The following is a 13,493-nucleotide window of genomic DNA, read 5'->3' on the forward strand; positions in this document are numbered from 1 at the left end:
CGTTGACGGGCTAAGACTTTGGCTCCTCTGGTTTTTGATCGCTCTACCACGGCTTTGGCTTCTCTTCGCTCCTCTATCTTCCTCCAGGTCACATCGGTGATCCATTGTTTTCTCTGGGTGCGCAGTTCGCCCAGATTGTTCTCGCTAGTGGCGATGAAGGCATTCTTGATGGCGGTCCATTGGTCTTCCACGCTGCCACCTTCCGGAATATCTGCAGCACGCGTCTCCAGTTCTTCAACGAAGGACCGTTTCACCGTGGCATCTTCCAGTCGGCGTGTGTTGAATTGTTTATTGCTAATATTGAATTATTTATGGAAATTTTGTATTTTTTTTCCGTGGAACATTTTGATTTCTTTATGCAAAATTCTTCTTTTTTAATTGCAATTTTTGCGTTTAACAACAAGGTACATAAAATAAACGCAAAAATAAAACAATAAAACGCTAGATTTAAGGGCGTTTATTTGAAAATTAGTTTCATGTCTATTAAGATGGGCTTTTTTTCGTTGGCAAATGCTAAGAAAAAAATGAATGCTTGAAGTCAATTCTCGTCTGATTTTTGAAAACGTTGTATGTGCAAAAGAGAAGCTCTCTTTGTTTAGTTTCTCTTTAGATTATTGCAAAGCTGTACTAACATTTACTTTTTTGGCAGAGATCTAAAGAAAATAGCTTTGTTTAGCGTACTTGGGTGAAAATAATTATTGCCACATGAGCATGAGCATGATTGACCGCCCACGGTTGCTACTCCGTTATAGGTCACTGTATACGTCAGCTGTAATAATACACAGAGAACCAACATACCTATGAAGTTTGGGAATAACATCATCTTCAATGTGTAACAACTGGTAAGCTTAAAATAAGCAATAGCAGTGCGAGCCGTGTCCGAATGCAGGTCAATTAACGAGAATGTTGACATGATTCTCGATTTGATAGAAGCTGACGAGTCATTTGCACTTCTACGTGAAATTACTGGGATGTTCGATATATGGGGCACATTTCCCCTGGGAAAACTGTCAAACGCAACGCAAACGTATCCTATTTGCGAGGCTTTTAATGTGAAACAATGAATGGCTCCTCCTTTTAAGGCACGCATTTGCTTGAAGTTGAACTAATGCGAAAGGGTAAATGACATCTTCTTTTAAAGTATCCGATTGTACGGAATAATGCAAAAGAGTGAATGCCTCCTTCTTTAAAAGCACGTATCTGCCCGGATCAAGGTGTGAGAGTGAATGTCTCCTTCTTCTATAGCACGCGCTTGTCCGGAATAATGCGAAAGAGTGAATGCATCCTCCTTTTAAAGCACGCATTTGCCCGGAATACGGTGGAAGCGTAAATGACTCCATCTTTTAAAGCACGCATTTGCCCGGGATGATGCGAAATACGGGTGAGTAAATTACTCCTACTCAGAGATTGAATCCAAAAGAGAATGGAAAAGTCCCTGTTCCGGGACCGGGAGGCTGTATCTCAAGATAAATTTCTTTTAAAACGCCCCAAACGCTTGTTCTGATGATGCATTTCAACGTGTTCTACACAGCTGTACGGTCCCCAACACAAAATGAGCGAGAACAAAGCGAGAATCATCACTTCTCTGTGGGGGCTGGTTATCCTTTTCTTGTACTTTTATACAGGTTTAATCAATTTGTTATCATGGTTTTAAAAACAGTTGATAAATTGGTGCTTAAAATGTCAATTGCCAGAATTTCTTGCTTGAATTCCTAGAGAACTTGTCACATCCGGGCATTTGGCGTCAGCAGGGACGATGTGGCGTGTCGTCGTGCTCGACTAGGAGCATCTTCCGACAACAACGTGACAAAATCACGATCTCTCAAAACACCTCGAACTTTCCTGAAGGGTTGTTTACCTCGGGCCACAAAGGGTATCCAATTATTAATCTGTGGTATTAATTATCTAAGCTACGATATATCGTATATTGTATACAACATATCGAGTGAAAAATAATGAGCAGAACTGATTTTTTGTTTGGGAAATTATAAATCATCAGGAAAGAAAAACATTCCAGTTTACAAAAAGAAATTGGAAAAACATTAAATTTGAATCGAGTAGGTATTTGAATTATTATTGAAATAGGCTTTACACATATTTAAGCTTTTCTATATAGAAATTTAAAAAAACTGAAATACCTACTTTTATGTGCGGCCGGTCGGTTTGAGTCGCACGCGTGCAGTTGAAAATGACCATTATTAAATATCGAAATCTACCAGCTTTTCGTGTTTTGTTTTGATCGCAGGCGAAACTCTAAATCAGATCAACCGGCTGGAATCTGTATACCTACATGCCTTGTGTTTGTCCCACGTAAAAAAGCTACATGCTTCCGTATTCGCCTGTAGATTGATGCTTATTTACGACTGGAGCCGGTCGCTCATTCTGTTTCTGCAGCCCAAAGAGATATTTGCGATATTCGTTGTAGGCATCATTCTGTTTTCGTTTTGTTTCTTATCATGCATTGGATACGAGGAAACCGGTTTTTGCCTTTTGCCGCACTCTCCTGTTGGTATTATGTTACTCATTTCATGCAGATTTTTGGATCCCGTCTTTAACTAAAAAATCATTAATCAGATGCAGATGATGTCTTGTCTGTTGCTGGTTCTGAACTCAAATTAGCATTAATTTATTCGACCTTGAGGGAATTCGGAGTTTTTGTATGCACTCACATTCTTAAAAGGTTTTACATTATTTAACTAAATGAGTTTTCTTATTTTCCTATTACTTTAGGACGAAGAAAACGAGTCATCGGAAAAGAAATCCGCCAAAGACGCCCTTCTGCTGTGGTGCCAGCGAAAAACCCAGGGCTACCAACATGTACACATTACCGATTTTACCAACTCGTGGCGATCCGGTCTGGGCTTCAACGCACTCATCCACTCGCACCGGCCGGACCTGTTCGACTACAACAGCCTTATGCCGGGCCGGAACATCGAAAACCTCAATCACGCCTTCGAAGTGGCCGACCGAGAGCTGGGCATTCCTCGGCTGTTGGACGCCGAAGATATCGACACCGCCAGGCCGGACGAAAAGTCGATCCTCACATACGTGGCTAGCTACTATCACACGTTCGCTCGGATGAAGAACGAACAGAAGGGGGGCAAGCGAATTGCTAATGTAAGTATTTCTGTTCTTTAATTGTATTCATATCGGTGACTAACCGACGACATCGATTTCCAAAATCCATTACGTTTTAAAAAAACAGATCGTCAACAAACTAATGGATGCTGACAAGAAGAAGATGCAGTTTGAAAACCTTATCACTGATCTACTCAGTTGGATCCGGAATAAAACCACTGAATTGGAGGAGCGGAATTTTCCCAATTCCGTTGAAGGCATACAAAGAGAATTGCTATCATTCAAAGAGTACCGTACCATCGAGAAACCTCCCAAATACAAAGAACGGTCAGAAATCGAAGCTCTGTTTTTCCACGTCAATACGCTTCTGAAATCGCTTAACCAACCGCACTACACCCCACAAGACGGAAAAATGATCAAAGACATCGAAAAGGCGTGGCAACGGTTGGAAAATGCCGAACACAATCGTGAAGTTGCGCTCCGAGAAGAGCTGCTCAGGCAAGAAAAACTGGAACAGCTCAACTACAAGTTTGAGAAGAAATCAGTATTAAGAGAAGGATATCTGAACGAAATGATTCAGGTCCTGTCGGATCCCCGTTACGGTGCAAATATTCGGCAGGTGGACGCTACGGTCAAGAAACACGAGGCCATCTCCGCTGACATCCTGGCTCGAGCGGATCGGTTCAACGACCTCACAGATATGTGCAATGAACTACACAATGAAAACTACCACGGGAAGGAACGGGTTCAAATTCGGGAAACTGAAGTCATCACCAAATGGAAAGAATTACTAGAACTACTGGAAAATCACAAAACCAAATTAACGCAAATGAGTGGACTCATGAACCTTCTACGAGAAATTGACGCCACAATGAGCACAATACAAGCTTTGAAAGTTCAATTCGCCTCGGAAGACGTTGGACCACATTTACTAGGAGTTGAGGAACTCCGTCAAGCTCACTCGCTGTTAGAACTGCAAGTCACCACGCTGGGTGAAACCCAACGAAGATACATCCGCCAAGCAGATGCGTACAAAAAGTCTGGGACAAAGGACACCAGCCAGCTTGATCAGAAACTAGCGGAGCTGGCAAAATCCTACGAGGAACTACAAGGCTGCAGTGCAGAGCGCCGTGCACGTTTAGATGAAGCCCATGACTTCTACCAGTTTGTAGAAGATCACGAAAACGAAGAAGGGTGGCTTGTAGACAAACAACGTATTTGCAAGGCTGGCATCACTGCTAAAGATTTGCGTGCGGTTGTTTCCCTTCAGCAGAAACACAAAGCTCTCGAAGACGAGATGAAAGTCCGTAAACCTAAAACGTTCCAAATTACAGAGGCCGGTAAGAAGCTGATAGTTGATAAACATCCCCGGAAGGCAGATGTTCAAATTAAAATCGAGTCACTTCAGGAGCACTGGAAAGCTCTTGAAGACCTAGCTGATGTACGCAAGCGACAACTAGACGACGCCGCGGAAGCATATCAATTCTACGCCGACGCCAATGAAGCGGATTCGTGGCTCAACGAAAAGATGGCGCTGGTCGCTTCTGACGATTTTGGAGTTGACGAACCGTCTGCGCAGGCGTTACTTCAACGTCACCGAGACCTTCAAGGTGAACTTAACGCCTATTCCGGAGATATCCTCAACCTTAACCAACAAGCGGATAAGCTTATAAAGGCGGGCATTTGCACCTTAGATCTGTCTGCCGAACCAGAGCCGACACAAGAACTGGAACAGGAAGAATGGGTAAACGAGACCCGTTTAGTCCCGAAAGAAGTATGGGAAGAGGAACCCGTTGAACGCCTCGAACATAAAACTGTTACCGAAAACAAACTCCTGCCTCACGTTAGAGCGCTGTATCCCTTCGACGGACAAGGCATGAAAATGGCCAAAAACGAAGTCATGATTTTGCAGAACAAAACTAACCCCGATTGGTGGAACGTGCGGAAGCTTGACGGCGCAGAAGGATTCGTACCAGCAAACTATGTCAAAGAGATTGAAGCCCGTGCAGTTCCTTGCCTAATCCGCAAAGCCGAAAAGGTCAAAGTGATGCAGAAGGTCAAAAAGACCATCCTGGTCAAACAAGTCGTGCCAGTTAAGCGTGTTCGACCAGCTAAAGTCAGCCAGGTGAAACCATTAGTCAAACGACGTAACGAAGGTGACACATCGATCGACAATAACGACAGTGTCGACAAGCGACAGAAGGACATCAACAGCACGTACGACCAACTGCAGGAACTCGCAGAAAGGCGCCGTGCCTTGCTGGAAGATTCCATCTGCCTGTTCCGCTTCTATCGTGAGTGCGATGACTTTGAGAAGTGGATCAAAGATAAGGAAAAGATGCTGCGTACGGATGATCCCAAGGATAATGTGGAAAGTGCCAAACGGAAGTTCGAGACCTTCCTTACTGATCTGTCAGCTTCATCGAAGCGAGTGGAAGCCATCGATTCCGATGTAGAAGATTTCGTCCGTCAAGGACACTCCCAGCTGGACAAGGTGAAGGCTCGCCAGCGACAGATTCATCAGATGTGGGAGCATCTGAACTACCTGAAGGGACAGAAGGAGAAGAACTTGGAAGGGGCTTCCAGTGTGGAGTTGTTCAACCGCACCTGTGAGGAAGCCATCGACTGGATGAATGAAAAGATGACCCAGCTGGATACGGCTGAAGTCGGTCCAGATCTGAAGACTGTGCAGGCTCTTCAGCGACGTCATGAAAATCTTGAACGAGAGTTAGCGCCCGTACAAGAAAAGGTAAGTCGGGTTAATCTTCTCGGAAATACGGTGAAGAATTCGTATCCTTCTGAAAGGGATAACGTCACGGAGAAACAAAAAGACATTCAAGGGCTGTGGAAGAAGGTTGAAGAAAAGGCTAAGGAGCGCAGATCGCGCTTGGAGAACGCTGTTGGGCAGCAGATATTCACCAATAGCTCAAAGGCTCTATTGAATTGGATCGATGGAGTGCATAACCAGCTGAATGCAGCGGAAACTGCCAGAGATGTTGAAACCGCTGAGAACTTGTGGAAGAAACATAACGATCTTGGAGAAGATATCAAAGCCCACGATGACGAATTTAAACAACTTTCCCAGCTTGGAAAACAGCTGCTGCAACGGAATCCTAATCTGGTAGAAGTACCAGAAACTTTGAAGAAGCTAGCTGCTGAACAGGAGGCCGTCTACGCCGCTTGGAAAGTTAAAGAACAGAAATTGCAACAATGTATTGAGTTGCAGGTGTTCAATCGCGAAGCGGATAAGATTGATGCCACGACCAAGAGCCACGAAGCCTACCTGGAGTACGATGATCTGGGCAGTTCATTAGACGATGTTGAGGCCATCCTTAAGCGCCACACTGATTTTGAAAATAGCCTCGGAGCGCAGGATAAGATCCTGAAGAATTTCTCAGACGGGGCCGATAAGCTTATCCGTAATAATCATTACGATGCCAACTACATTGCCGAGCGACGTGATCAAGTACTTGCGCGAAGGGAGAGAGTTAAGAGCCTGGCCCAGAAGAGACGCAATGCGTTACAGGCTTCGAAAGACTTCCAGAAATTCAGCGCTGATGTGGATGATTTGAACACATGGTTGACCGATAAGGCCAAGATTGCGGGCGATGAAAGTTACAAAGATTTGACGAATCTACCGAGAAAGCTGCAAAAGCATAAAGCGTTCGAGCGGGAACTACGTGCTAACGAAGGACAGCTACGCACGGTAAACAAAGAGGGTGAAGCATTGATCAAGACGAATAACAGAGCCGAGGAAGTGTCGTTGATGCTCGCAGCGGTAAACCAAAAATGGAAGGATTTGAACCAATCTTCGCTGGAGAAGGGAAGACGTTTGGAGCAGGCTTCGTTACAGAGGGAGCACAATCGTAATATTGAAGATGCCAAGAGCAAGCTGGAGGAACTGGATGCTGCTCTACAGAGTAAGCAAGTTGGAAATGATTTGCGCAGCTGTAAGGATTTGATGAATAAGCACCAGATTTTGGAGAACGACGTCGGAATGTGGGAGCAGAAGGTCGCAGAATTGGTTACTTCTGGTGAGGATATGGCTCACGAGGGACATTTCGATGCGAACAATATTAAGAACGAGACGAAGAAACTGCAAAACCAGTTCAAAAACCTGAAGGTGCCAGCGGCAAAGCGACGCGAAGCATTGGATGAGAGTTTGCGCTTCCACAAATTCGTATTTGAACTGGATGCTGAACTGCAATGGATCAATGAGCATTTGCCAGCCGCAAGCTCGGAAGTTATTGGACAAAACTTGCATCAGGCCCAGAGTCTGTATAAGAAACACAAGAAGCTAGAAGCTGAAATTGAAGGTCATCAACCAATGATCAACCGCGCTTTGACGTCAGGGGAGAACTTGATCAATCAGGACCACCCGGAAAAGGCAAAGGTTAAGGAACTTTGCAATACTTTGGAGCTGGCATGGAATGACCTACAGGAGAAGGGTAACGAACGGTCCAAAAAGTTGGAACTGTCGCTTAAAGCTCAGCAGTATCTGTCGGAAGCCAGTGAGATCGAAACTTGGCTTGGAGAACGCAATAACGTTTTGCGATCAACAGATTATGGACGGGATCGTGACTCCGCGACCAAGTTGCTAACGAAGCACAAGGGTATCGAACTAGAGCTGGATACCTATTCTGGGATCGTTTCTGAAATGGGCCACGCTGCGTCAGCAATGGTCACTTCAAAACATCCGGACAGCAAGGTGATCGCAGCCAAGCAGCAATTGATCGAAAAGATGCTGAAATCGCTACAGAAACTGGCAGCTCAACGGCAGCTACGCCTGATGGAGAGTCTTTACCGGCACGAGTACTTCATGGAGTCCGCTGAACTGGAGCAGTGGATAAAGGAGCAAGAGCAGGCCGTCAACTCGGAAGACTACGGCCATGATTATGAACACTTATTGGTGAGTTGAAAACAAAAAGTGTTTTATTGAAATATGGAAAATTAATTTGACTTCTATGTTAGATCTTGAAAAACAAGTTTGACGACCTGAAGCACCGTATCGAAGTCGGAGCGGAACGATTTAACCAATGTGAAGAGTTTGCCAAGAAACTTATTGGCAGCGACAGTCCATATGTGGCAGATATTGAAAAGCGTCAGGAGCAGCTCAGGTGAGTTCTACCCGTTCTATTGGAAACTTAATCCGGGCGTTACTTGTTCTGTAAATAGCTTGAAACCTTATTCTTCTTTTCTTTCCGCAACCTATTTCTTCTTCTGTTTCTGTTAACTTTGAATTAATGCATGCCAATTGCTGGGAATCTCTTGCTAAACCCGAACAAAACTATGATTTACCAGAGGAAGGCAGCCGGTCTACACCGAGGCCCAGCTGGATGTCGTTGAACAACATGATCATATCTGGTAAAAACAAAATCTGATCGCTTGATTTGTACTCTTGTGCTGTCCGAATTCACTACGTTCCGTTTTGGATGTCTTCCGCCTCACACATTGAAAAACTCATGACCACGATTCATTCATAAATACTACAATCCCAAAAACTTCAAAATTGGTCTTTCGAAACGCATTTTCAAGATTTCATTCCTAGTCAATTTGATTTAATCATCACTGTCATGCACAAACATTGTCATGTCTAATACAAATCTAACAGAAGGTTTAAATAACTGTTATTATACGAACCTAAGAAATATTTATTTTTTAGCAATTGCTGGCAGAACCTGTTGAAACAATTGGCGGCTCGTGAGAAGAAGCTTCACGCCGCTGGTGAAATTCATCGATTCCATAGAGATGCCGCCGAGGCGTTGTTCCGCATTCAGGTATGTAAATATGAGGCTTAGGGTCATTTGGCCGAAAGGATCATTTGGACGAACATCATTTTGCCGAATGCCGTTTGGCCGAATAGTTGAAATAAGTTTCCTTATTAATGTGTGAAGCGAGAGATTAAATGTTTGAAGTGAGAATGATTAATGAGAATATGAAAACTGTAGAGGGAAGTGAGAAGTGAGAAATAAGTAGTGTAAAGAGAGGCTATCTTTATCCACGCTCTCTTTCGCAAATAGATAGACTAGTTCGTTATTTTTTGCTACTTTTTCACTTCAGCATGCTAGTTAAAGCTATTTTCTTCAGATATCTGCTGAGTAAACGAAGTAAACTTCTGTATACTGCCGTAATCTGAAAAAGTGACGTATATGCCATTTTCCAAAAATGGTGTTCACGAGTACTACTCATCGAGATATTTAACAGAAAAATGGAAAACATACATGTTGTAAAATGGCTGTTACGTCACTTTTCCAGATTACGGCAGTATAGTGTTGTAATAATCGAAAGAGAAAGGAAGCAAAAAGAGACTCTTTTGCACATACGACTTATTATTAAAGCACTCTATACATAATTCTCCTTTTTTGTCCTGTTGGTCTTTGGATAATGAAGGGAATGGTAAATAAAAACACAAAAGGAGAAATTGATAAAATAATCAGTTTTCTTAAATAATTGTTCGGGAAAGTTCAATTTTTTTTTTACTTTTCTAATAAATTTTGAATTCCCCTTCAAATAATAAAATAAAGCAATAAAATCGAGGGGGTGGGGACAGAAGATAAAAAAAATATTTGTTCCGGCCTTATTGGATAGAAGTGAGTTGTGATAGGTGAGAAGTGATGAGTGAGATAACGAGTAGTGAGGAATATGAAACGAGAGATGAGAATGAAAAACAAACAAAGAAGAAGAGAAAAGGATGCAGGAAACAGGAAGAAGGAAGAAAAAAACAGAAAGAAGGAAGAAGGAAAAGAGGAAAGAACAGAAAGAAAGAATAAGGAAGAAAGAAGGAAAAAATAAAATGGAGAAGGAAGAAAAAAAAGGGAGACGAGATAAAAAAGGAGATAAAAAAGAAGAATGAAAGATATAAAAATGATAAACTTAGAAGGAAAAAATTAAGGAGGAAGAAAAAAAGAAAGTAGAAGGATGAAGGATGAAGAAAGAGATAAAAAAGAAGAAGGAACAGGAATATAGAAAAAGGAAGGGAGGAAGGAGAAGGAAGCGGAAATAGGAGGATGAAAGAAGAACGAAACAAGAAGAGGAAAAAAGAAAAAGGAACTGCTTCCTGAATAAATAATAAAGAAGGACAAAATAAGAAGGAGGAACGATGAAGAAAAAATGAAGAAAGAAGAAGGAAGATGGAGGAAGAACGAAAAAAATAATGAAAAGAATCGAAGGAATAATAGAGAAAGAATTGAAAATTGTGAAATGTTTGAAATGTCATAACTTTTTTGTTTATTAGTTTACCATCACCAAATTTTATGGTAGATAGCTAATATAATGGACCGTTTTCCTAAAAAATTACGTTCGAAAAAAGATAGGGTTTTGAGATATTTGAGTTTTTGTGACAAACATGATATTTTTAAAGGCAAAAAAATTTTTTTTTTACTGTGCACATTTTCTCAAGAATCACCATTTAGTTGTCTAACTTTGCTGAAAAAATCATAACAATCGAACATTCCGTTTTTGCTGTGCAGCTTTTTAAATATTTTTGAACCATTTTCACATACACCCTTTTGAAAAGTTAGTCGTGACTCAATATGAAGATTTGATATCGAAAAATGACGATTTAGATGAAATTGAAAAACTGTGCAAAGTTTCAACTCAATAGAAAATCATGAATTAAAAATTTTCTTAAATTTTGATGCTGTTGCTTGGAATCGCTCTTCGGCGCTTCAATGATGTCGAATAAGTTTGCATTGCTTTCCGACAACGAAGCGGAAGATTCCATCAATGGCTGTGGTAAATAATGATAGTACTGCTACAGCACAGTTTTGTGGCACAGTGGTCCAAGAGTGTGACGATCAGAGGGTGCGTTGATATTACAAGATTACAAGATTACAGTGGTCCAAGAGTGTGACGATGCTGACAATAATAGTGTGAATCGTTCCGTTTCTTTTCCCACCAAAATAAGGTGTCCACCGATTTTCATGTACGATTCTAGTGTTTCCGCACTCAACCGGATGATTTCCGCGACGTTGGTTACCAAAAATGAATACCGCCTGCGGGTGGGTAAAAACCACATTCAGATTAGTGTGAAACCAAACCTCACTTTTCTGACGTCATGAGTACACTGAAAGATTCAGTTCTATACGAACGGAACCAGTGATGAAATTCCGATAAAAATCGTTCTCTCCGGGCGGCCGGTGTTTCCAGTTGAAGAAGTGACTGAAGAGCCTGCGACAGTTTTCAAATGGAGCAGTTAAGCTGTAGGATCTCCAAAAAAGATATGCCCTGTTCAACGTCATTGTCAGGTGGAGGTATTATTCGAAGAAGTCAGCAGTACGGCAACGGCAACAACCCGGAAGCAAAGTGCGTGAAATGCGGTGAACGTCATCAGACATAGGACTTCTCTCTACCTGCACAAGGGGAACCCTACTGCCAACGAGGACCGTTCTCAAATCCGCTGCAGCGCGCTGTGCCAACTGCAGTCAAAACCTTACAGCGAATTACAAGGGCTGTCCGACTCGGCTCAAGAATCTACAGGATTTGACTATCAAGAAGAGGGCGAGACCGTCCCCCAGGAATACCTTTGCAAAGGTTCGGACCAAGATGAATACAGTACTAGGTGCTCCAATCTGCTAAGTTTGTGGAAGAGAAGGCGGCGGAGTGAAAAATTCATTTTCAGAGCAAAACAAAAACAAACCGGCTGGCTCTCCCATACTAAAATCCTAGATTTCTGAATAGTGAATTTGGCAGATTGGAACACCTAGTGGTGTATTCATCTTGGTTCGGACCGTACCTTTACCTACCTGCAGGATCAGGGAATCAATTCGATGCGTATACGAAACAAACGACAAAAGAGAACCAACGACAAAGCTTTGTTTTTGTCGGAGATAATGACAAAGATCCGAAAAATTTTGTCCACGACAAAAAAGAACACAATTTTGTTGCTAACTTTTCATTCCGTTATTTTGCATTCTCTCTAGAGTAAATTTCGTTTTTTTGCCATCGTAGTTTTAACTTTCATGGAAATATTCGAGAATCTAACGCTGATTACAAAAATAGCCTCGTATTCTCGGAAATATCAGAGCATGCAAGGCGAATGATTCTTGTCATATTGTGTTCAGGTTCTGGCAAAGGCTTGTTGCAAGGTGTGTTTGTTAGTAACAACCTCTGTTGATAACAAAGGGTATATTGTTAGGCGTTGCTCGAGTATTGATTCCCTGTGCAGGATGCAGGGTGGTGACCTGAGTCATCTGCTAGGCAGCATAACAAACTCGAATCCCACGTATATTACGCAGTGGAATAAGGCATTTTATGAGACAGGTCGAAACAGCTGATTTTCTCGTGTTTATCTACTCTGACGATTAGTGGGAGCCCGTTTGTTTGGCAATTTCGCGCCGAACATTCCGATGGGCTCCATCATCAATTCTACCTGTTTTACTTTTCGTCTACCAGGGTTTTAGAACAAACTTTTTCAAATGATTCTTATAACATGTCGTTAGATTATTCATACCATTGCATTCTAAGCATGAAATGCTGAAGACAACACGAATGAAAAGTAGAACGTTAAAAACATTATTTTGTGATTGGACCTAATGGAATGTTCACGCAGAATCATACCAAAACAAAACATTAAAAGTTTATAATCGGGCCACCGCGAAACGTCTCATAAAATGCCTTATTATGTCGACTACCTCTTTATTATACTACTACATTATTATTATTATTTGCTTCTCAACTTAATCAACTGTCAACCCAGCCACCGAGCATTGATGTATAAAACATCGCAACGTGGAATGGAGGCAAAGGCAACAAACGTCAAATAAACGACACGAAATGCACGCTCACTTCCCGTGTGCTTCACTAGTGGTTGCCTCTGACACGGGGTGTGCCGTCGAAAAATCACCAGAAATCACCTCAATCAAAGAGAGAAGAAACTCCCACGAAAAAAGACACGACGGGCCCTAACCTACACGATCCACGCGGCCACCGAAAAGCAGAAAGCAAGGGGAACTTTTTCTCCCTCTTCGGGAATGTCAAAACAAACACTAATAATTATTCGGGATGGACGAACCCAGAACCATAAAAGCTCAACTCATTGGGTGAAGGAGACCTGTTTCCCTTCTATACACGCCCGGCCAAAGCACACTTCTAGTCAATGAGGTGCTCGGGCAGCCAATAAGAATGAACCTCAAATGGCTAGACATTTTGTATTTGGTCACATTTTTTTTGCCTACATTGACAAAATACTAAATCGCTAGTCCTACCTTACTTCTACCCTACATTGCTCGCGTCTATGGGCTGCCTGTACACTGAACCGAAAAATCCTCCTGAGAGCAACTGCAAATTGATTCGCTCACGCCCCTTAACGAATATCACTCACAATCAGGATGATGTTCATACGGTTGTTTCCTCTCAGATGACAAGCGACCGAATGAGAATCATCCGATAGCCATATGGTTTAAGAATAGAACTAC

The 13,493-nt window shown here is 42.3% G+C and overlaps 1 protein-coding gene across 9 annotated transcripts in view; it reads left to right on the plus strand.

Moving 5' to 3' along the window:
* Positions 1 to 13,493, plus strand: part of LOC134225165 (spectrin beta chain, non-erythrocytic 1) — a 257,521-nt gene that overhangs the window by 227,919 nt on the left and 16,109 nt on the right. For 8 of the 9 annotated variants that reach the window (XM_062705018.1, XM_062705017.1, XM_062705019.1 and 5 more), the window contains 5 exons: positions 2,731 to 3,117; positions 3,206 to 7,987; positions 8,050 to 8,195; positions 8,380 to 8,442; positions 8,741 to 8,855. In XM_062705018.1, the coding sequence (XP_062561002.1) occupies positions 2,731 to 3,117; positions 3,206 to 7,987; positions 8,050 to 8,195; positions 8,380 to 8,442; positions 8,741 to 8,855 (5,493 nt within the window). The remainder of the gene's footprint in view (positions 1 to 2,730; positions 3,118 to 3,205; positions 7,988 to 8,049; positions 8,196 to 8,379; positions 8,443 to 8,740; positions 8,856 to 13,493) is intronic. The other variant, XM_062705015.1, reaches the window with a different exon arrangement.

This window comes from Armigeres subalbatus, chromosome 3 (assembly GCF_024139115.2).
Source record: "Armigeres subalbatus isolate Guangzhou_Male chromosome 3, GZ_Asu_2, whole genome shotgun sequence".
Classification (NCBI taxonomy): Eukaryota; Metazoa; Arthropoda; class Insecta; order Diptera; family Culicidae; genus Armigeres; species Armigeres subalbatus.